This window comes from Ochotona curzoniae, unplaced genomic scaffold (genome assembly GCF_017591425.1).
Source record: "Ochotona curzoniae isolate NIBS_2020 unplaced genomic scaffold, NIBS_Ocur_1.0 scaffold_3890, whole genome shotgun sequence".
NCBI lineage: Eukaryota > Metazoa > Chordata > Mammalia > Lagomorpha > Ochotonidae > Ochotona > Ochotona curzoniae.
The window spans coordinates 32,301,788-32,324,197 of NW_024467115.1; the positions used below are offsets into that span (position 1 = coordinate 32,301,788).

Genomic DNA, 22,410 nt, shown 5'->3' on the forward strand with positions numbered 1-22,410 from the left:
TCGGCATTGCAGTTACTTAGAGATTGAATCATCAGACAGAAGATCTTTCTCTCTGTCCCTCCTCCTCTCTGTGTATCTGACTTTCCAATAAAAATAAAATAAATCTTTAAAAAAAAAAGGAATAGGTCATCTTTTCCACTTTTTGCATGTGTTATGATTTTATGTTGTTGAAGAAAGCTATAAATTTAAATGGGAGATGATGTAATAATTTAGATTGATGATGATATAGTAACTTGAATGATCCTAAAACTCTCTACCTCTTGGGTTTGACTTGATTTGCTTTGTAGATTTTTGTCTCCATGCGGTTTGAACTTGAGATCCTCTCCAAGCCTTTTTGTACCTGCACATCTTTCTTAGCAATGTGCATTGATTTTCTGATATTCCCTGTATAAGTAGTTGCTTTTGAATATCCTGTACTTTCATGCTTGGCTCCACAGAAGAAAGTGAAAAAGAAAAAAAATAAAAAAGGTGAATGAGAAATGCATTTTAAGTTCCCTACTAGTTATAATAGCTGTAAGAGAAAAAGTGTAACCTTGCTTGGTGATGGCATATAACCATCTGCCTCTATGATTCCAACTCCCTGGTCAGAAACAACAGACTAAATCAAAGTGCAGATCCTCATATTGTTATTATAAGATTCTTACTGTCTGTCTTGTTTTTCACACGTTGCATGCCCTTAGTTAGTGAAGAGAGATAAAAAGCCAGTAGTTAAATGAACACTAAACTTGAGCCAAGCTGAGCATACTCTACTTTACAGAGAACTTTCTTCACTCTAATCATACAAACTGGTCATGTCACTCTTCCTCTTTTCATAAGCAGTAAATAATGGAACTGAGAGGGCTAATTAGGGTCAGAGTCATGAATGACTTCACCCAACAAGTGTGCCATCAGGAGAACAGAAGCTCTCCCATCCAGATAAGCTATAACCCTGAAAGAATACGTGAGACAGAGACAAAGAATAGACAGTGTGAGCAGGAAATTAAGATCCCACCGAGGTCTGCTGGGATTTGGGAATGATGCATAATTCCACAGTAATACCAGCCCATTTGTTGCCTTGTGTATCTTCCAAAACAGAGTCTAGATGGAATCAGCAATGCCCATCCTACAATTGGATCCGGCTGGGGTTAGAAACATGAGGTCATACCTGGACTTGATCCCAGACCAGATCTCTGGAGGATTGCATGGGATTTCAAATGAGATACCTAGACCTTGGGGCATGGTGTCCTTCTCAGGACCATCTCATCTTCCACTCTGATCGGGAGTTGTGTCATGCATGAGGCTGAGAACCAAGCCTGCACACGCAGAGAATGTACCAAAAAATGTTAGGTCTGATATACATCTTAAAATCAATAATCATTGTCTTGTTGTTGAGTGACCACAACATGAAAGAGACAGTAGGTAGGGGAAAGAACACAAAGAATTTACACATGAAGAAACGTAATTAAAAAGCAGCCACACAAGGACTTTAAAAATAAAGTGAGGTTTTTATAGTGCAATGGGGTAAGCCATCATTTTGGGTGTCCACCTAGGATCAAATGCAATCTACCTTCCTACCGATGCTCTCAGGAAACAGCAGATGATGATGGCCCAAATATTCCAGATCCTGTTAGCCGGGTGAGAGACACAGTTGGGGTGCAGGCTGCTGGCTTTGGCCTGCCCAGCTCTGACTGTTGCAAACATTCGGAGTGTGAAACTGAGGATGGGAGATATTTCAAGTATCTCCATCTCAATATGTGAATCTGCCCTTCAAATAGTAAGAAACCCTTTCTATAAGTTTTATCCAGAAGGTCATTTAGCCTAATGGTAATAACACTAGTGGAGAAGATTTCCTCCCGTGTCAAAGCCCAACTCTGAGTTCTAGATCTTGATTCCAACCTCGCATCAACTCTAGAAGGCGGTGGTAATACAAATAATTTGGCTCCTGGCATTCACATTCATATGGTATTTACTCTAGCCCAGCCCAGGCTAGTATAAGCATTGGTGCGGTGAACTAGCAAAATAGCTCCCTCTCACGCTCTCTCTCTCTCTCTCCATCCTTTCTCTGTTAAATAAGTGAATAGGTTCCATTTCATGTCTTCAGAGAGGTGTAGGAAAACATTGTTCCAGAAGGGAAAAAAAAGATGTGATGAGAAAATAGTAAAAAATGATTGTCAACAAAGTATAATTAAGGTCCCAAACAATGTGGCTTCAAATGCTATCTTCAGCAACTCCCAGCTAGATGAGTACCTGTCAAGGCAAGTACTTAGCTAAACTCTGTCTCCAGTTTTTTCCTATGCAGAGATAGTTACACCACTAACATCAGCCACCTAGTGTGAAGAGGACATTTTTATGAAGTTTTAGAGCTCTCAGGACAACAGCTAAGATACAAGTGCTTACTAAAGAAACAATGTGGAAATCTTGAAAACCACAAGTGTAATTTTTTTTTTTATCAAAAATCTGTGTTGGGGTTGAAGAACAGCATGAGATGAGTGAAAAGGCCTGTTATGGACTGGCAGGATATAGCAGAAGAAATGAAAGTGAACAAAATGCAGAGACAAAACACCACAAGGGTGGACACACAAAAGCGAATGTTTATCTATTAAAAATTAGAGAACAAAGTGGGTGAATATTGGAACAAGTGATATTAGCAAATATCTTCTAGCAACAGAATGTGATGAGACTGTGAGCTCAAAGACCTCTTTGTGTGAAATGCAATATTTTTTTAAATAAAAATTCACATCACAGTTGAATGGAATTCAAGAATTTACACAATGAAAATGAGAGCAAACACCACAGTATAAGAGAAATGGCATTTTGTAGAAAAATAGTGTCAGATTTCTCATCAACATAATATTTTCATGGAGAGTAAAAATGACTGATTGTCAAGTCAAGCTAGATATTTTAGACACTGCATTCACAGCGTATATTACAAGCATATAACTGTTAGACATTGAGGTTTATAGGGAAACAGCCTGTTAACAGGTATTGAACATGATCTCATGAGTGTTAGAAATAAGGAAAGAGAACGCAAGAATGCTTAACACAGGAATACAATTATGTCACATACTTTGTTGATAGAGATTAAACCTATTTAATGGGTTTAATCAAAAAAGAAAAAAGCATTTTGAGTGTTTACTATGTATTTGCCATTGGGAATATTAAGACTTAATTGTACTTGCTCCAGGCCAGAACATATGGCCTTGCCCTGAGTATACCATGCCACATGGTTTTGTCTGCAAAGCCAGCTTGTGGGGGGGTGGCGCTGCTAAAGCTTGGTCTGTGGTCATAGACGGCACGTTTGGCAGGTGTTGAATGACTTCTAGGAACTTCCGTAGATCAAGCCACTACACTCACATGTAAGCAAAGAAGCTGAGATGGAGTACCTTAGAAAGGGGAATTCAGAAGGCATGTCTAGGTTAGCCCAAGACACCTGCCCACATGGAGACTGGGGCTGGACTAGGTAACATTTTCTTCTGCTCAACAGCACACACAGAAGCTAGAGCTGTGAGGCATGTCTGGCAGGGCTTATCCATTGTACTATGCTGGCAAATGTCAGGGCTGGAGGAAGGCCACTTCAGGCTGTGTCCCACTGACATGCAAAAGAACCATGACTGAGGGGGGATTTGTGTGCTCACCTTTGTGGGACTGCAGCACCCACAAGTTTGAGACACCAAGTGCATCTTCATCCCCAGAATGCTGACTGTAATAATATAGGGGGAAATAATGGGAGGAAGAAGGAAGTGGGAGAGAGGGAGGGTGGTGGAAACCCTTGACCTGCAGTACTGCATCATGGAAAGTATTAACAAAATAAAGCAAAAGAAACCATTCAATGATACTCCCTGTCTTACGGCTTTTATACCGTGGGAAAAGAAAGCTCATTTCTGAGTCTGAGTTTCCTTGTCTGTAAAATCAGAATAATAATAATAAACATTCATCTCATCAACTCCATAAATCAGGTAATATAATTCTATGAACAAAAGCAGTACTGGCAAATATTTCTTTTCCTCTTATTTATAATATTTGGAAAGGATGTTTTCTTATAGTGGTCAGATCTAAATTTACTTTTTCTTTATTCTTTATACTTTTCAATATTGTTTCTTTTGTTTGATACAATAAGTTTGTATCACTTTTACAACTCAAAGTTAAAAGGACATTTTGAATCACCAATATCTTAATCATTAAATGGGCATTTCAGACATAAATTTCTAAAACCGTAGAATAACAAGTCTCTGATAAGCACACATACCTCATAAAAATTAATTGTGTTTTTATCCACTACATATTTTATGTGTTTAGACATTCTTAGAGAATATATATGCAATGTAAGCTAATCAAGTCAAATTATTTGCGTTTCAATTTCCTTTTCTTCTTTGAGTTTTGAGTCTAAGCACTTTCTTTTCCTATTTTCTTTTTTATATGTTTATTTATTTATATTGCAAAGTCATATCTATAGAAAGGAGGAGAGACAGAAAAGATTTTCCGTCCGATGACTCACTCCCCAAGCTACTGCAACAGCATTGGGCTGTGTCAATCTGAAGCCAGGAGCAAGGAGTTCTTCCATGTCTCCCATGCAGGTGCAGGGTCCCAAGGCTTTGGGCCGTCCTCCACTGCTTTCGCAGTCCACAAGCAGGGAGCTAGACGGAAAATGGAGCTACCAGGATTAGAACTGGTGCCCATATGGGATCCTGGCGCATTCAAGACAAGGACTTTTACCCATTAGGCCACTGCACCTGGCCTCATTTTCCTTTTTTTCATACAACAGTGTAAAATTATTGTGAATTATGATCATCCTACTGTGCTGTGGAGCGCTGACACTTACTGCTTTTATTTATCCAGGCCACGCGTTCCAGTTATCTAATCTGTTATTCAGCCTTCCAGCTTGTATTGATTGCTCACATTCTGAATGCAAGCTGACTTTTTAACTTCCACATATCAGGGAAGATATGTTGTACTTCTCTTTGTGTCTAGCTTATTTCATTTAACATATTGACCTCCAGTCCTATCCATTTTGATGTAAACATCGGGATTCCATTTATTTTCACGGTTGAATGTTCATGGTTTATATAATGCCATATTTTCATCCGTTATTCTATGGATGGACATGTCTTCTGGGCTATTGTGACTCAAGCTGTAGGGAACATGGAAATGTAGGTACTGCTTTGATACACTGATTTTAGCTGCTTTGTATATGTTTCCAGAGTTCAGCTACCTGGTTTTTGTGGGAGATCTATTTTTATTGTTCTTCAGAAACCATCATACTCTCCTCCATAAGAACTGTACTGATTCTCTTTCCTGCCAACAGAGGTTCTATTTTCTCTGCATCCCTGCGAGCATTAGCTATTTTTTGTCTTTTTGAAAATAATTATCTAATTATATTAAAATGATATCAAACTGGTTTGGGTTTCCAATGCCATGAATGGATAAGTGATATTTTTCATTCTTTCACATATTTTTTGGCCATCTGTTTCTCTTCCTTTGAAAAATGTCTATTCATATTCTTTGTCCATTTCTTACCTGAATTGCTTGGGGTTTGGGGCTTTGGAATTTTTCATTCTCTTGTATATTCTGCACACTAATCTGATGTCAGATAATAGTTCGCAATATTTTCTCCCTTTATCTTTTCTCTTCATTCCTTCCTTTACTGTGCAGAAGTGGGTGGCTTTCTTGTTTGTTTTCCTTCTTTCTTTCCTTCCTTTGTTTCACATATATGCTTTTTTTTTTCACGTAGGCATTTGTGGCAGCATACGTCACTCTTACCTTTGGTTTTCCCAAGCCCTGTGAGTTTTGATATGTTGTTTGTATTTGCATACCATTCAATGAATTTTTAATTTCCCTTTTGATTTCTTCAAGGACTCGTTTTTCTTTTTCTTTTTTTAAATTGTATCTTCCTCTCCCTCCTCCTCATCTCCTCTCCCTCTACCAATTTCCTCTCTATTATTATAGCAGTGTAGCCCCTCAGCAACAGTAACAAGTCCATTATTCTGCTATTGAAGTGTATCCTGACACTGCTGACATAGCCAGTGATGGAGAGTCCAGCACTCATTTCCTTCAGGAGAATGTTATTAACTCACCATGCATTTGTAAAGTTGGTGGTTTCTCTTGTTGGTTTCTAATTTTATTCCATGGTGGTGAGAAAAGATGCATGAAATGAGTCTTGCTTTTTTCTTCACAGACACTGGTTTCTGGATACTCCACACAGGTTTCTGGAGGGGATGTCCCATGTGCCGATGCATGTGCGCTCCTGCTGATGGGAGAGATTTCTGGGTTTCTGGAGGGGATGTCCCATGTGCCGATGCATGTGCGCTCCTGCTGATGGGAGAGACTTCTGGGTCTGCTGGATCCATGTTCTCTAGGACACAGATGAACTTCGATGGCTTTTTGTTGATTTTATTGCTGGTGTTCAAGATGATCAGTCTTTTGATGCAAATGGCTTTGAGACTCATGTCTCATTTAGGTTTGTTTTCTAAAGAATTTATTGATATATCAGAAACTCAGGGTCACAACAAATGCATAATAGTAACTATAACACAAGTTTCACCAGATTCTCATGTTAATATAATGTTAATATAATGTTAATAGAAAGACAACAGATTTAATGTAGTGCTTAGATAAAATTCTAACATATTGATATTACCATCGCTACAACCCTGTCTATCTCTCCCTCTGTCCATTCCTTCTTCTCTTTTCCTTTTATTTTTTAAGATTTATTTGTTTGAGAGTCAGATCTACAGATAGACAAGGAGAAAATGAGAGAATGAAAAGGAGAGAAGGAGAGAATTTTTTGGTTCACTCCCCAGATGTCCACAGTAACCAGGGCTAGGACAGGCCGAGTCAGAAGCCCGTGTTGGTACAGAGCCCAAGCACTTGGGCCATCCTAGAATCCCAGATGCATTATGGAAGATGAAAAGTGGAGGAACCAAAACAACAACCCTTTTCTTTCTGTCATGCTTCCCTTGTCTTCTTTCTTTCTTCCTTCCATCCTTACTTTTTTCTCTTTCTTTCTCTACTTGTCCTTTGTTGCTTTAATTTTCCATGTCTCTCCTTTCTTTCTTCTTCCATTTTACTTTTGAGATAACACTTTTCATTTACATTATAAGTCTAACGTTCCATGAAATGGGGCGTTCAACCAATAAAAAGCAAAAATGCATAGATCAACAGAAATATACACAAGGACTATAAATAATAATAAAAGGAAAACATGTCCTTTTAATTCAAACAGTACATTTTTGTATTTTATTATTGTTAGTATTATTATTTTAAGATGTGGTTCCATAGGCTCCAGGATTTTCCTTCTCCCCTGTCCCACTCCCCTCCCTCCCACTGATTTCCCCCATATTAATGCAGTAGAATAACCCTCCATAAACAGACACACAACCATCATTCTGCTATCGAACTGTAACCTTACATCACAGTGCATCCAGTATCCTGTTATCAAGACATATGTAACATTTTTTGGGGAGTTCATCTTTAATGTGCAAGTAGAGATGTATACTACATTTCATCTTTACAACTGGTAATGACTTTCTATTACACAGTTAAGTTACTATACTTCCCCTTAAATGAAAAGCCATAAGCCAAAATCAACAACAGGAACAGTAATAAAAAAATTTACAAAACATAAAGTTAAATAACATGCTACTGAATGGCCAATAAATCGTTGAGGAAGTGAAAAAGAAAATAAAACATCCTTCCTGAGGACAGCAATGCTACTGTATAACCTACGTGTCTCTGAAGAAATTAGTGGAAAAATATTTATTTTGAAGAAATGAAATTAAAAACAAAATTATCAGATCCCATAATATGTAGCAAAAACAGTATTGAAAATCACTTTGATAAAGGATGGGCATTTAAACTGCAGGGCAGTGCACGTGGTATACCGAGGGGCTGCAGACTTACTCAACACATTTAAAACCATCATATCCTCTTGTTGAGTTAATCCTTTATTATATCACAAATGTATTTGTCTCTTGTCACAGTGCTCTTCACCAAGTCTGTTTCTTTGTTTTATCTGCTCCTGCCACTTCTTTGTGTTCAGTTGCATAGATTTTTCTATCCTCCATTTTTAATCTCTGTGTAATTTCTGGTGAAGTGACTTTCTCATTGGTCCTTCATTTTATCATCCATTCAGCAAAGCTGTATTTTCAATGAAGAAATCCACTTCGCTTATATTCCAGGTGATTATAAGGCAAGATTAGGGTCTGCCATTTAGTTTATACTTTCTATTTGTTCTAATAGTCTTTATTCTTCCATTATTGCTCATTTTTGTGGTGTTAATTTCCTCTATTGATAAGCTTAATTCTGTTCTCTTACTCTTATTTCTACTCGTCTAGTGTGTTTCACACTCTCACGTGTTTCTGTTACTGTACTTATCTTCCTTTGCCTCTGCTCACAGGATCCCATTAAGCATCTTTCATGATATTTATCTGATAGTAAAAAATGCTTTCAATTTTTTACATTACTCCAAAGTTTTATTTCTCTTTATTTTATGAGAGATATGTTGCTGGATACAATATTCATAGTTAACAAGATTTTTTTTTCTTCCAGAATGTGGAATATGTCATGTTTTTCAACTATTCCTTTCTCCCTTATGAGGTTTCCTGCCGAGAAATCTGAAGTCGCTTAACGAAAATTCTTTCAATGTGACTTGATGCTTTTCTCTGACAGTTGTTATCTTCTTCTTTGTGTGTTATCTCTAACCAACTGGACGAAAACTTGATCAAACCGTGTCAGTCCGGCTCTTTTCTGTTCATGTCTGTGTTGGCTCCTATGGGTGTCCTTTATTTTCTATTTTCATATCTTTTCCGTATTTGGGCAGATTTTCAGTCTTCATTTAATGGACTTTCTGTCTTGCTACTTCTCTTGCCCTTAAGCAATACCTGAAGTTCAACTATTCAAGCCTGTTAAAGCGCTTCTGAAAAGTGTTAGGAGCTGTCTTGTAACGAAACTACCTTTCCTTCCGCCGCCCAATGCATGCCTTAGAGAAGCACTGTATTGCCATTTAGCCAGTGCTTACCTTCTAGCATCCTATCCAGAAAGATCATTTGAAAAAGTTTACAAAAATGGGTGCAACAATACAATGGAAATGAAGAAAACATAAAAACAAGAACAAAGAAATTGAGGTCATTGGATCAGCAGGAGAGTTGACCCAACAGAAATGTGTGACATTAGAAGCTCCTCCATTCCTCAGGTATAAATATCATTGATTTTTCGTAACTTCACATGCAAGAGTGAAAATGGGATTACTTGTCCATTTCACATTTCTATGTGTGAAGCTTGCCATCAATGCAAAAAGGTAGAACTTTCCCTTGCTTTCCCTGGCAGATACTTTTTTTTTTTTATGCCTTGTCATTTAAGAGGAAATGGAACAGGAAAAACAAAGATAGGGAAGTAAAGCAAAGAAAATGTGGGCAAGAAGAGATTAACACTCAGCCAAAGCAACTAGGATGTCCATCCCAGTTTGACCTCTGAAAGGATATTATTTCTTTATTCAATTCCCCAGGTGTCTCTTTTGTCTTCTCCAGCAATCAAGTTACTTGGGCTCACATTTTGAGGTCATTACCCTCTGCCTTCACTAACAGTAGTTCACTAGAAAGTTGAGAAACAACCTCATGACATTACTTTGAAACAAATGTAAAGGAAGTGTTTTAGAACATTTTGGAAAAGCAAGTAACCATGTCCTCTCCTTCCCCATGCTAGCAGAGAACATAACCGAAGATATGTCAATAAATGTTCCCTGTCTTTTAATACTAAATGAGAATATAATCACTGGTTTTGATTTCAATTGTTTTAAAATTCCACTCCCCTGTCCCTTTCTCTCTTTGTCCCTCTCTCCCCCAACACACAATCCTTGGATATCAAAATGAAATGGATAATAAAGAGGAAATCCATGTAGATAACTCATTGGATCACTTTGTTGATCTATTTAGAATATGAAATGTAGAATAAATACATCAATTCCATTGGATTTATCCAAATGATCAGAAGAGTTAGAGATAGCATTCCAGAGTTTTGTCTTCACAGAGGTTGCGAATTTCTGTATGAATTTAAAAGTAAACAAAAATCATGCCAAATGTAGGATGCCTATCTGTCCCAATGTCACACCTATTACCCAACAAGAGTTCACCCTGGCAAAGTAGGTTCAGCCACCACCTATTGAGTCTGGCACTCCCTATTGGCGCTGTTTCATGGTGTGGCTGCTCCACTTCCAGTCCAGTTCCCTGCTAAGGCCCTAGGAAAGCATCCGAATATGGCCCAACTCCTTGAGCCCCAACCACACGGATAGGAGTTCTGGACTGGGTTTGCCCAAGATGTTAGCCTTTCCCAGTCCTAGCCATTGTGCCCACATGGGGAATACAGATCTCCAGTTCACTCTCTTCATCCCTCTTTCCATCTGTAACTCTTTCAAATAAGTGAATATCTTCACTAAATAAATAAAAATAAAAAGGGCCCAAACAGTTTCTACTGAATGGAACATACTTCTTTTATGCTTCATTTAGTATTATCATGAAACAGTAGAAAAAAAAATCAACCGTAAAAAGGGAACCTTTCTTTGGTACATTCTGATTGTCTTTATTCTGAACTCTGGAAAAGGTGGTTGGACAATGTGAAGGGCTGTTATAGCACAAAATCATCAAGCTGGATTCTAAAATGTGCATTTGTTCACTTTCCAGGCTGTTTGTATGCTTCATTTCTGGACCTAATCAGGGTCATCAAAACTTAAACAATCAATGCAAAAAAAAAAAAAAACACAAAAAAATGCAAAATTCATTTGGTAGTGATAACTTGTTCAGTGTGGCTTCAATTAGTTTAAGTGGTTCAAAATCAAATATTTGGTAAGTGGTAGTAGTTGGGGAAACTGTGTGTGAAACATGGGTCTAAAGACCAACAGAAATTATTTTATAACTGCAAAAATACATTTACAAACAAAGCATAAACATGTAACATAGACAAGTAAATGAACTGCCATTGAAATATACCATATCATGCTTTTCCAATGCCTGGAAACTTACTAAAATCACTGTATTGGGCCAAACCATTTAAGGTCTTAGAAAAACACAATTTTAAAAAAAATTGCATAGACATTCAAATTAATTTTAAAAAATCTAATCAATACCCTAGAACAAATTTAAAGAAATGTATTTGCCAGAAAGAGTTCAATGGACTAATTTGAAAGATGAAAAACAATAGCTTAAACAACTGCCAACTCAAGGATACCATAAAAATGATCCCCCCTGAAGAGCCAAAGAGTCCAGAAGAGACTGTTTAAGGGCATGTCCATGTCCCACTCAGTCCACTGTGCCCACTTGGCTACTAAACACATTTGCAGCACACAGTAAGGTACAAAGGATGCAAACAGGATTGTGAGTTCATATCCAGGACCCTGCAGAGGCAAACTAAACAACAGAAATAATCATTGCTTGAGCTCACCTCTTTGGCTCCTTGATAAATGTGCTGTGTAGGCTTCGGTGTGGGGCTTTCAATGTGACTACCCCTTTAGCTTTGTACCACCATGTCGAAACAGAACACAAGGAAATGCTCGTGGTGTTGAACTGCATTATCCCTTTTGTGACGAGAACACCTGTTCGGACAAAATCTTTAGGTGTCTATTGGAGGCTACTGGAATTCCCGAACCTTGAGTCTTTAATAATTCTAATTTTTGTATTTAGGGAATACTGAATCCTCTTTGATATGTTGCGATGATTCAAAGCATGAGTAGCAGGATCCAGAATCTGGCTGTCTTTAGATGGATTTTTTGGGGATCAATTGGGGAATTTTAACAGCATTCCTGTAAAATGCCCATACTTTCCATAGATAAATACTCACTTTTATTTCCTTGTTATTTTTAAGTGAACAGATAAAATTATATGTTGTGGGTATACACTGAGACTCTAGAAATGGATACGGATTATCCAGTGGCTAAACTGACCTAATCGAGCCTTTATCAAATCATGCTTTCTCTTTCATGGTGCAGGACCCTATCCTGGTTTTGTTCTGCCAACATACCTTTTTGAGCGAGGAAATGGGGGAGAGGAGGGTTGTTCATTTGTTTAGTGGGAATAATCATACATTAAGAGAATATGGAGCTGAGACAAATCTGAAGGAAAGGTTAGCTGTATGACAACTCAGAAATGTGACTGTGAGGAACCTGATTGTTCAGCACAGACACACTATTAAAGGTAAGATGCAAATGTGAGGCTTCCTGCGTCGGAAGTGACTAACGCAGTCAGTCATGTCCCTAGGTCATGAGGGTCTATAATCAAAAGTGTGTTTAGCAAAAATGAGTTTCCTGGTTTCTGGGAGAAAGCTCCTTACAAATAACATCCAAATTAACAACTTGAAATCAAGGTCAGCTATTCTAAAAGCTTCAAATCAATTTTAATTTTTGTGTTTGTTTTGGTATTTTGGAAGATCTTATTTAAGTTACTTTTTGTTGGCCACATTCAGAGTCCCCCAGTGAAGTTGAATAGCTTCTCTCACCGAGCTAAGTGGCTTGCTCTACTTTCTCTACTTTTTCCACTGAAAAAATCTTTTTCAGGAAGTGAAACTTCTACAGTCAGCCCCCCAAAATGTCACCATATCTGAAACCAGGGGACCTTCTTATCAGCAAAGCGACTCTTCATGGATTTAAGATGCTCCTGGGTCATCAGAATTCTTAAAGCAGAAACGGCAGTTCCAACCTGCTGACCTGAGGCAGTTCGTGAAATCCCCTCATGTAATTTTGGCTTTCTAGTCTTTGTTGAAAGGGCACACTTTCCTGGCTCACTGAATGAAAGCTCCAGTCCCAAGGACCCATCACATCATCTCTCAAAGTCACTGCCATCTGGGGCTAATGAATCAGACTCTTTGCCTTTTGGGAAACAGTAAACACGACAACATCTGGAAAGAATTTATTTAAAAATAAATAAAAAGTCCAAGGAAGACCTGACTTTGATAAGGGATTCTGTATCATTTTCTCTTATCTACAACCTGCAGCTTGGGTCAATTTTCAGATTTTAGGCTCTGAGGCAACTATTCAGCTATGCAATTATAGCATCAACATGTGACCAGGACAAAATAAATCCCTACGTTGAATGCTGGTGATTCCATGCCAGAGCGGTGAACTGCTGCCTGGAGGTGGTGGGCTTGGAACATCAGCAGGGAAAATGGCATTCTCAGGTGCCAAAATAAGCACCCCTACTACAAGCACTGCAAATCCACGAAGAGAATTTTCAAGAAAAAAAAAAGTCGTGAAAGGAGGCTGTTCGGAGTAACCAAGCAGGATTGCAGGGTCCTTCAGAAACCCTTTGAGATGACATTTTGGCAAGAAACCAGCAGTTGGTCACAAATCCTTCTTCTTGGCCATCTCCCTGTGGCTACAAGATGAACGGTTAGCTATTGTTAAGTAGCAGATAAAAAGAATATCTGTTGTGTTGTTATTATTGCTGCTTTTACAGTTACAAATGTGTGCTAGTCACAAGGTTAGGATGTAAAAAGAGAAAGGGAAGTACTGAGGTTACAAAACCACCTACATATAAGATTTAGATAAATTGCTATGGCTATGTGCTCATAAACCATCTACAAAAATACACAGTGACCCAAGGAAGTGCACAGACTACAGCTGGTCAACCCCTGATTTTAAACATGATGGTGGCTTCATGAGTATATACACCCAAAACTTATCACATTATGCACTTCATGTGTCACTGACTGTATCCTAATTATACTTGAACAAATGTGCTGAAAATGCAAAAGCAGAAATTCCATAGATAGCCAGAGATACCATAGATTCCCATCATCAGTGGTCTGACCAAATCTCACCACGGCACACAACACCCTCCACGAACAGACTACAATATGAGGAATCACAGGAGATGCATATTGTGGGGAAAACGTGTGTGTTTTCAACATTTTCAGATCAAATTAGCTGATCTTTTCATTCCATTTTTCTACATTTCTGAATGTCCTTATATTCCCTGCAAGACATTGCCATTCCCTGATAAATTTTTACAATTCAATAACACCTAAGGCATCATACCATTTCTTTTTTAATTTTTCATTTTATTTTTAATATTGCCTACATATTTGAGAGGGATACATGCCCGTGTGGACCTCTGATTAGGATGGAGAGGATCCAGAAATGAAGGAAGGGGGATGAGATGTGTGTTGCACTTCTTCTTCCTGCTTTGTCTGCTGGGGTTAGGAGAGGAAGCCCACTCTTTCCTGTCAAACTACATCACTGTCCCAGGGAGGATGGGGGATGAGTAGAAAGTGCGGACACATCGCTTGATTTCACCTTAGAGACCACACGATGGGAAAGAACTGTTCTGAGGGTGCTGCTTGAGTGGCTTTGATACTTCTGAGACATTGTCATTTTTGTCACACAAAGATTGAGAAAATCTTTCCAGGGTGTAGTGTCCGAACAGATCTAGTTTGATGTAGCCACGGGCCTTTGGCTACAAAGCCTGACCGGAAGAATTTTTATAAGCTGTTCTACTTTCCGTCTTTTGATGGGGTACTTGACACCCTCTGTTGGCCTAGATGAGCTGACAGCCTTGTCTTTCATGCATATCTGGGTATGTTACTGCACAGATGTCAGATTCTGAGAAGGCCCAGTCTCAATATATGAACTCCAAAGTCAGACCACATATCCCAAGAATTTTTCCTAAGGCCATGGTTTGAGTCCAGTCATCTAGCTGGGGAGTCTCCCAAGAAATTTTGCTTGGGGCATCCTCAGACTTGACTCCTGTTTGCACCACATAGTGCAGGGTTGAGTTCTTTTGCTCACCTGCACCAGCCAATGAACATAACCATGGATGCAACTGCTTAGGCAGTTCTCTCACCAGCCCAATCTCCCATGTGAACCAGCAGGCAGATGCTATAGCCAGCCCTGACCAGCACTCCACAGGCCCAGCCATCACGCACACCAGTAGATGGTGTGGCCTACTTGGGGCAACCCTCATTACCCCCAAGCAAGTCCCAAATAAACTCTGGTTTTTGTGCATGCCTACAAGTGCTACAACCTAGCCCAAACTATCCCACATCCACTCTTTATCTTGAGAGAGCCAGCATACAAGGGACCCAACCCATCCTGGCCTGTCAACTGACCCAGACCACATTCATTGCAGTCTGGCCCAGCCTGAAGAAACCCATCCCCTGTGCCAGTGCTCACCAGTAGGTACTATGGGTGGGAACACAGCCTGACCCTACCAAGCATTTCTCTCATCCCTAGCTTCTGTGTGTGCCAGTGGGCAACTGGTAATGCTACCAAGCCGAGCCCATCTCACATGTGCAGGCACCATGACCTGACGCAGACATGCCCTCCAGATTCCTGTCTACATACCATTCTGCCTCAGCTCCCTTGCTTACCTGCAAGTGTAATGTCCCAGTCCATGCAAATCCTCAGCAGCATCCCATGCCTGTCAAAGCTGTCTTCTGTGGCCACTATCTAACATGTCCCCTGTCCTCCCTGCTCCCGCAATGTGCAGCGTAGCTCAGCACACTCTGGGGGCTGAGACAGAGTGTTTCAGCACAGTGTTCCCCACTCCACACTGAATGACACTGCCAGCATGTTCCTGGGCTGAGGCTCACATCACGTCATTTCAACTCAATGTCTTTGTCTGGGGTTCTCAGCACTCAGGCTGCCTGAAATGACCCAGTACTCCTAAAACTACTTAACTAATATGTCATTATAGTTGAAAACTGAACATAGCATCTGCACTTACAAAATGCCTCACACACCTTACTCCTAGTTTCCTCTGCCTTATTCTCTGTAGGATACCTCTTCTCAATGCCTCTAGCCAACTCTGTGTTTGAAGTGCATATGTGTGTATACATAAACATATACATATATATATACATACATACATATACATATACTTTTGTACTGTTTGGGGATTCAGTAACTTTAATGATATCTATGTGTTTAGATATTTCTCATGCATTTAAAATTATTCTGCAATCTGTTTTACTTGGTTAAGAGTGCCACACTTTTATGATACCTATCACAGTGAGTGATATATTTAAAATAATGCCCATAGATCACCAAGGCTGCTGTAATCATAACCATTTTATAGAAAGGAAAACTGATATGTAGAGAAATTATTTATCTAGCCCATAGATCATGATTGCAAACAGGCAAACCAGCAGATTTTTTCAAAAGAATTTGGAGACAGTCTACTGTAAGTCTCAATGCATACAGACCAAAGATGGACTCCCAGGGAAAGAATTGAATGCATTCTAACAGTAAGGTGATGGACTCTAACAATCTCTACATTGTCTGGAAACACTTCAATAAGAGCATGATGGACTTGGGACTGATCGTGGAGGACATCCATTATAAAACTAAAGGGGAAATTCGTGGGGGTGGGGGAAGGGACCTGGGGCAGGGCACGGGCAACCCCAGAGCCTCTGGAACTATATCATAAAATAAAATCAAATATTTTTAAATGTAAAAAGAAGAAGTCTATATCCCCTCTTAAAAATGGTTTCCACAGTTTCATCATCAGAAGCTTGTCCATATTTTCCATGGGTGTCTTCACTGGTTCTGTGATTATTCTTCCTTTCTCTCCCAGATACACTAAAATGAAGACCGCCACCAACATCTACATATTCAACCTTGCTCTGGCAGATGCCTTAGCAACCAGTACTCTGCCCTTCCAGAGTGTCAACTACCTGATGGGCACATGGCCTTTTGGAACCATCCTTTGCAAGATTGTGATCTCCATAGATTACTATAACATGTTCACCAGCATATTCACCCTCTGCACCATGAGCGTGGATCGCTACATTGCCGTATGCCACCCCGTAAAGGCTCTGGATTTCCGTACTCCCCGAAATGCCAAAATCGTCAATGTCTGCAACTGGATCCTCTCTTCGGCCATTGGTCTGCCTGTAATGTTCATGGCAACAACAAAGTACAGGCAAGGTGAGTGATGCTACTGGCCCAAGAGCTGCAAGGTTTATAGCTCAGTACATTGGTGTTGTCAGGATTCCAGCAAGAGTGATGTAGAAGACCAATGTCTCTGTCCCAGTGTGATTATATTTATCCCTAGAAGGTGTCTTGGAATATTTTTGAAAAAGGACTTTTACTTTTAAGCTCACCAAACATATTGTCTGTTTCTTCCTGATTGTTCTATATCAATGTCATAAAATAGTATGGAAATAAGAATACAGCTTTGCCCAAGAGTATTTAGAAATTGAACTCAAATTTACCTCTTTGGGGATTGTATTAAAAAGTTCAAATGACTGCCTATATGACAAGTGCATATTTCTGGACTTAATAACAGACTAATGAACCACTAATCAAAACAGTACAACAAAAACAGCCATTAGCTGAAATTTTCTAACAACTTGGGCAATGATTATATGTTTTATATCAATGTAGATTCCACAGAGTCTAGCTCATGGTCAGAGGTCCATAACTGTTCTCTCTGAAAGCTTACTGTGGTCAACCAAAGTAGACCAAAAACAATCTGTGATAAATAAAAGAAACTTTCCCCAAAAATCAACAGAGCTAAGGTTCTTGCACAATTTCTTTACGTCTTTTCTTATTGTTTTGTGTGGTAATATACTTAAGTAGATGCTGACCAGGGCAAAGCAAGCACAGTGAAACCCTTTGTGACATAATCAAGTGTTGCAGCTCCTTTGTCCTCCTCTTCTAGGCTCCATAGATTGCACGCTAACATTTTCTCACCCTGCCTGGTACTGGGAGAACCTGCTGAAGATCTGTGTGTTCATCTTTGCATTCATCATGCCAGTCCTCATCATTACAGTGTGTTATGGGCTGATGATCCTACGTCTCAAGAGTGTCCGTATGCTCTCAGGCTCCAAGGAAAAAGACAGGAATCTGAGGAGAATCACCAGAATGGTGCTGGTGGTGGTGGCGGTGTTCATTGTTTGCTGGACTCCCATTCACATTTATGTCATCATTAAAGCATTGATCAACATCCCAGAAACTACGTTCCAGACGGTTTCGTGGCACTTCTGCATCGCTCTTGGTTACACAAACAGTTGCCTGAACCCGGTCCTATATGCATTTTTGGATGAAAACTTCAAGAGATGCTTCAGAGAGTTCTGCATCCCTACATCCTCCACCATCGAGCAACAAAACTCCACTCGAGCCCGTCAGAACACTAGAGACCATCCCTCCACGGCCAATACGGTGGACAGGACTAACCATCAGGTATGCAGTTTCTAGAATCAGATATACCTACTGAGGGTTATGTACAGGTTACAGAGTTTTACAGGATTCCAGGATTTGGAGTCCATAGAAAGAGATGAGTAACTAGAGGGTTTTGGTTCAGTATGAGAATGGAGGTGTGTGGGGAGCAGATTGGAATTACAATGTCACCATGGTGCTTTGCTATATAAATAGTATTCTATGCATTACCGTGTATTGGTTTAGATGCAAAGACATGCCAACAAGAAATCCATAAGCCTGCTAAGAAAAATCATTATTTTTGCAAACTCTACTTTATGAAAAATTTAAGATTTTAGTCTATTATACAAATAACCCTGACCTAGATTCCCTCATATTTTTCCAAGAAATGTTTTGAATTTTAGAGACACCAGTTCAATATCCACAGAACTTCTCCAAAATCACTCCTGCTCTGGTTCTATGGCTAAATAGAAGGAGTAAGTGCCTTGTCTGCTGTATTCTTTCTTTGCCATACTATTGCCACCCAGTCTAGTCCAATCCAGGAGCACCCATTTTGATTAACCAGAGGAATAATAAAATATGTCCCAGATGGACCTGCTCTGAATCCTTATACCACTAATATTAAATACTGTTACAAAAAACACAGGTACCCACATGCCCTAGAGGACTTGAAGTCATTCTGGCAGGTCCACTTCCAGCCAGAGACCCATTAAATTATTATGCTTCACTCCTAATTCCATTTCAAAAACAAAATGCAGAAATAAGTGATTTCTGATTTTACTATTTCCTATTTTTTCCCTCCACGTCAAGATTTCTGTATTTGTTCTTCTTACAAAGCAACTGTGCTCTTCAGTGGCTATCAAAACCTGGAGACACAAAAGAGGGGAATGGTTAAACAAATTCTTTCAAACCAACCATATGAACAAATTCTTTTGAATCAATTTGAAGAAAGCGGTTTAAAACTCAGGCTAAGGTTAACATACTCTGCCAAGGAGTTAAATGGTTCCATCAATGCAAAGTGAAAGCCTTGTGAAAATATCCACATCTTTCCTTTAGGGCAACCATAGCTTCCTCCTCTTTCCAGGTGCTACTGCTGGGGCCTCCTCATCTCTGTCCCTCTTGGCTTCTTCCCATGTCTCACTTTTGGAAAAGAGAACTCCCAACCTGTCTGCTGGAGCTCTCTCCAGAGTAGGCATCCTTGTCCTTCAGTGGATAATATCCAGCCCTTCAATCCCTCCCAATTCAGCATCCCCACCTGAGTGTGGGTTTCTTGCCCAGCCAGATCCAGAAGAAAGCTAATTGCAGAAGCTCTAAGTAACTAATAGGTTTGCTTTAAAAAAAATACCTCCAATTAGGGCTTATCTCCACCATGGCCTCCAGGAAGCAGTGTCAGTGTCAGATGATACCACAAACACATTAATCCTGGAATTGGCAGCTCTGCTGAAATACCCAGCTTGGAGAGCTGGACAGGGAGAGAAGGCTCCAGGAAAACAGAAAGAAAATTGGAATAAATCGAAGATCTCTTCCACTATTCTCTATTGATGTGTCATCTTTATAATTTTAGCAGTTACATGAAAAAAATCAGAACAATATGTAAGTCTCTCGTCAGAATTTCAATTACATACCCAAATAATAATCCTTTGTAGAGATGCCTTGGCTGTATCTTTAGGATTTATTTGATCAGATGTATAAATTCAGAATCTGACAAATAGGTGTTTGGTCACTTTCTGTTTATTATCTGGTTTTTGTTTACGTCATAGGGCATCAATTAAGAAAACAAAGATAACTGGATTTGCATAAAATTTTAAGTGTTTGTTATAAGTTTATATTGTTTGTAGATGTTTATGCTATGTCTGTGTGTTTTTGTTTTCTCCAAGAAATACAATTTACTGCACAAGTACATTACACGTTTTAAGCACATTAGTCAACTTCCTATTCTGCAGATCAGAGATTCAATATCGAACCTTCCCAGGGTGTCTGTACTCTGAGACCACTGTTCCCTGAGCCCATGTCTGTGCAGCGCAAAGTGAAGTGGCGATTTGGCAGTTGCAAAGGTAATTTGATAAGCCATATGAGAAAATCCATGCCCAAAATAAGCTTCCAAAGTTAGGGGCTGCTCAGCCAGCTTCTGTTGCACAATGACTTATCCCGAACTTCAGTGGCTTGCACTAACCGCTTGCTTGGGTTACACTTCTGGGCTGGTGGACTGCATCTTCCCACCAGTCTTAGCTGGTCTCACTATACAGACAGCTGCCATGCTGGTTCACCTAGGATGATCTCAGCAGGTCTAGCTGGCGCCACATTGGCACTCATGCTCCAGCATGCTGGCATGGTCCTCGTAGGTGCCACCAACTCTGAGAAAGAACAGAGAAGTCTTCCTGATGTCAAAAGTTGGAACTAATGCAAAGACATTACATGCTTTCAGTTAATTTTTAATCATTTTCCTTTTTAAGTAAATATGCTAATACAGTAGAGTATAACAAATGCATGATACTTACATGTTTTCTCCGGGTCAAGTAAAATCGCTGTGTCAGCCTGCATTCAAGGAGTGGGAAAAAGTAACCATGCCTTGTCGATAGGAGCTGCAGGTAAGTTGCAAAGGGATGAGGCATCAGGGACTGGAAGAGCTGTGGCTACTTTGTTAACAGTCAATAAGAGAAGCATGCTATATGGATCAGTGAACCATTACTTTGAGATGGAAGCACAACTGTGCTGCTCCTTCTTCAACCTCTAGTACTTACTGAGCACAGGGTACTTACTGAGCACAACTGAGAACACTTGAAAGTACGTGTTGAATGAATGAATGATAAAAGAATGTATATTGTTTTAGGAAATACAGAAGGTACTGGGAATGACCCCTTTTGGGCAACCAAACAACACCTAAATGACAGCCTTGTCCTCTGATGTCATTCCATGCTCATGCTTCAATAACAGGAAAGTACTTACAGTAGGGTACCAACATTTTATCCTTCCCCATATTTGGCACTGTGACCAAAAGTCAGACTTCTGAAAAAATAGTTACATATATGCCGTCTCTATAATTTGTTTTTAAAGAGAGGGCCACAAATGGATTCAGTGCCCTAACGAGGTCTTCCCTAGGTTAAGTATTCATTTTTAATGTGCTACTTTACAACCTCTGTTCAATTCAGGGTTCAACAGACTGTGCCACTGTAGCGTCCATGCCCGATTTATGTTCAGCTTGTTGTCTTTGGCTTCTAGGTCTTCATTAGGTAGATTTGGGCTAGGCATTCATTCTCCATCTGTTCTCAAGGCAATTTAATTTCTCTGCCCTTCTGTTGTCTTATTGAACTCTACCTTGCTTCAGAATTTCTCCCCTATACACTTAAACAAATTCAGGTCCAACTCATATTTCACAAGCTGACTTTTGTTTGGTTTCTACCCCAATGGTATTAAGTAAAGCATTTTTATTTTGCTACCTAGGTGATTCTGAAAATGTTTCATGTTGATTTGGAAAAGATATGTCTCTATGAAGATCATCTGTATCATTGTTGAAATATTTTATGCTTAATTAAATGCAAAATAAGAACAATAACTCACACTGGTATGGTAGGATACAGATTTAAAAGTGTTTTCACATGTATTATCACAGCTGCTTCCTGATGGCTAAATCTTAGAAAATTAATGCTCAGAGAAGTTAAGTGATTGCACAATATCAAACAACCAGGAAAAGACAGAATCCAGATGAGCAGCCCATGTTGCCAACATGAATCCCAAGCTTCTTTCAACTTTGCACATAAGACCACTAGGCACTCAGTTGTTACTGTAGAATCTCAATGAAAAAGTCAAACTTTACCATGAACTACAGAAAACACAATTTCTTGGGAATTTCTCCAGGAAATTATAGTTCTTTGTGGGAAGACGGGATTTAAGATTCTATTTTGAATAAAACACTAAACTACAGACTGATTTCAACTGTAACTTCTTCTCTGCCAATTGTACTCTTTTGTCTAATATGAATAACCATTTCAGTCAAGCTGATTGATGCAAAATTTTCATCTAAGAAAACCATGTGCCTTACAAAATGAAGTAGTTCTCCTTGAAAAAAGTCTCAACTTTACATCCAATCAGTGTACTTTATAAGATAAAGTGATAGCTCAGTGAAACTTTATTGTATGTTCAATTTATTGTATGTTCTCTACTCCACTTTCCTTAGCCCCTTCCTAAACACTGTGACCCTTGTTTTGAATTTGCCCTGTTGACATTTCAATGAGAGTAATAGATCAAGAAATGAGGAGATGCTGAGCAAACCATAAAACTAACCGGGAAGCAACAAA

At 39.3% G+C, this 22,410-nt stretch overlaps 1 protein-coding gene across 4 annotated transcripts in view; it reads left to right on the top strand.

The window, feature by feature from the left end:
• OPRM1 (opioid receptor mu 1) overlaps positions 1–22,410 on the top strand; it is a 163,474-nt gene that overhangs the window by 24,659 nt on the left and 116,405 nt on the right. For 2 of the 4 annotated variants that reach the window (XM_040965304.1, XM_040965303.1), the window contains exons 2-3: positions 16,530–16,882; positions 17,619–18,139. In XM_040965304.1, coding sequence (XP_040821238.1) covers positions 16,530–16,882; positions 17,619–18,139 — 874 coding nt within the window. Of the gene's footprint in view, positions 1–16,529; positions 16,883–17,618; positions 18,140–18,231; positions 18,238–20,058; positions 20,170–22,410 lie in introns of those variants that run through there. The other 2 variants (XM_040965305.1, XM_040965302.1) reach the window with 2 other exon arrangements.